At 52.0% G+C, this 2,456-nt stretch overlaps 1 protein-coding gene across 1 annotated transcript in view; it reads left to right on the plus strand.

The window, feature by feature from the left end:
* Positions 1–2,456, plus strand: part of LOC103393616 (carbonic anhydrase-related protein 10-like) — a gene marked incomplete at its 5' end in the record, with an annotated part of 16,706 nt that overhangs the window by 10,195 nt on the left and 4,055 nt on the right. The window contains one exon of the mRNA XM_017040256.2: positions 1,882–2,056. Coding sequence (XP_016895745.1) covers positions 1,882–2,056 — 175 coding nt within the window. The remainder of the gene's footprint in view (positions 1–1,881; positions 2,057–2,456) is intronic.

Here is a 2,456-nt window from a genome sequence, read left to right on the forward strand (position 1 = left end):
GGGAGAGCTTCAGCTGCTGTGACAGTCTGACAGAGGGTGGGTGGAAGGGGTCCAGTGGGGGGTGTGAGGGGGTGGAAGTTACTGCAGGGGCAGGTGGGAGGGAGGGTTAGTTAGGAGTACAGCCGGGGAGTTAGAGATCCTGGACGGACGTGAATAACTGAGCGCCGTGTGTGACAAAGTGTGAGACGCCAAACAAATCAGCGGCGCCGGGTCAATATTTTGGTCCCAGATCCACATTAACCTGTCGTTAAATAATTTAACACGCCGCCTCACCTTGTGTGAGTCAAAGTGAAATAAAGTGTCGCCGCCGCCGTCGTAAAGCGTCGACAGAGCATGGATATTTCTGTCAGCACTTTGAAGGTTGCCGGAGATTTTCATGGTCAGCGCGGCTTTACGGAGCGGCCGCCGTGCCGTAGCAGCGGCGAGGAGCTCGGTGACATCCAGATTTTTATCTGTGCTTTCTGCCCGTGGTGTTGCTGCACCGCCATTACAATCTGGGACAGTTCGCAGCATGAATGTAAAGTAGCTGATCAGCAGCAGTCCTGCAGCTGCCGCTCTGGAAACAGTCAGTCAGACAGTCGGTCAGTCAGTCAGACAGTCAGTCAGACAGTCAGACAGACAGTCAGGCAGTCAGCCAGTCAGTCAGACAGTCAGTCAGACAGTCAGACAGACAGTCAGGCAGTCAGCCAGTCAGTCAGACAGTCAGTCAGACAGTCAGTCAGACGGTCAGTCAGTCAGTCAGACAGTCAGTCAGTCAGTCAGGCAGTCAGTCAGTCAGTCAGACAGTCAGACAGACAGTCAGGCAGTCAGCCAGTCAGTCAGACAGTCAGTCAGACGGTCAGTCAGTCAGTCAGACAGTCAGACAGACAGTCAGTCAGACAGTCAGACAGTCAGTCAGTCAGACAGTCAGACAGACAGTCAGGCAGTCAGCCAGTCAGTCAGACAGTCAGTCAGGCAGTCAGTCAGTCAGACAGTCAGACAGACAGTCAGTCAGACAGTCAGACAGACAGTCAGTCAGACAGTCAGACAGTCAGTCAGACAGTCAGACAGTCAGTCAGACAGTCAGACAGTCAGACAGTCAGACAGTCAGTCAGACAGACAGTCAGTCAGTCAGTCAAACCGGGCTGATCCGACGACCCCGGCGCTGGCGGTCGATGTTTTTTTTTTTTTTCCTGGTCTGTGAGGTTAAAAGCATCGTTGGCTTCGACTTCCACTGTGGAGAATAGTTAAGATGGAAAAGTCTTTGGAAAGTTTTCCATCTTGATGCTGATGCTGTTGGAGTTCCTGAGCTGCAGCTCCACTTTGGAAACATTATGACAAACGCTTTCAATTTCCAGCGTTTGGATTTAACCAGACGTTGAGTCAGACTCACTCCTCTTTATTCCTAAGGTGAATTAAAGGTCTCACTCTCACTGCATCTCACGCTCTCTGAGGTTGTGTCGGGGTTTTTTTTTGGGGGGGGGGGGGTTTACGCCTTTTTAAAAATATCTGTCCCTCCAAGTACCAGCAGTTTATTTCCTCAGATTAAAGTTCAGCTGAGACCAGAGTTTGAGGAAAATAATTTATTCCTAATTAAATTATCAGACCATTTATCAGGGAAAGACACACTGTCCAATGATGTAGCACTACAGCTGAGGACACACACACACTCTCACACACACACACACACTCTCGCTGGTGCTCAGTTCAGCTGGTTCACTGCTGGTCACATTAATATTCTCCTCTGGTTTAAACTTCTCTTCTTCAGAGTTCCACTTCCAGCACCACTGCAGTGTTTTCAGGCCTATCTCTTTGGTTTTTTCTTCAAGTACCACTAGAGGGAGCCCAAGTGCCCCCGGTGGTATCTTAACGCCTGACGTTCCACTCGGTGTCTCTCCACAGATGCACTCCCTGCGCCTCCTCAGCCAGAACGAACCCTACAAGATCTTCATGAGCATGAGCGACAACACGCGGCCCCCGCAGCCGCTGCTGCAGCGCTGCATCAGAACCAACATCAACTTCAGCAAACAGGGCCGCGACTGCCCCAACAACAGGGCCCTGCGCCCCCAGTACAGAGGTAAAGATGGAGCTGTCTGAGGACGGGGACGAGTCAGAGTCAGAGACGAGGACCAGTCAGTGTCTGAGGACGAGGACCAGTCAGTGTCTGAGGACGAGGACCAGTCAGTGTCTGAGGACGAGGACCAGTCAGTGTCAGAGGACGAGGACGAGTCAGTGTTTGAGGACGAGTCAGTGTCAGAGACGAGGACCAGTCAGTGTCTGAGACGAGGACCAGTCAGTGTCAGAGGACGAGGACGAGTCAGTGTTTGAGGACGAGTCAGTGTCAGAGACGAGGACGAGTCAGTGTCAGAGGCTGAGAAATCCTGATTTCAGAGACGAGGACGAATCAGTGTCAGAGACGAGGACCAGTCAGTGTCAGAGACGAGGACCAGTCAGTGTCAGAGACGAGGACGAGGTAG

The sequence above is a fragment of the Cynoglossus semilaevis genome, chromosome 17 (genome assembly GCF_000523025.1).
Source record: "Cynoglossus semilaevis isolate Cse_v1.0 chromosome 17, Cse_v1.0, whole genome shotgun sequence".
NCBI classification, from domain to species: domain Eukaryota; kingdom Metazoa; phylum Chordata; class Actinopteri; order Pleuronectiformes; family Cynoglossidae; genus Cynoglossus; species Cynoglossus semilaevis.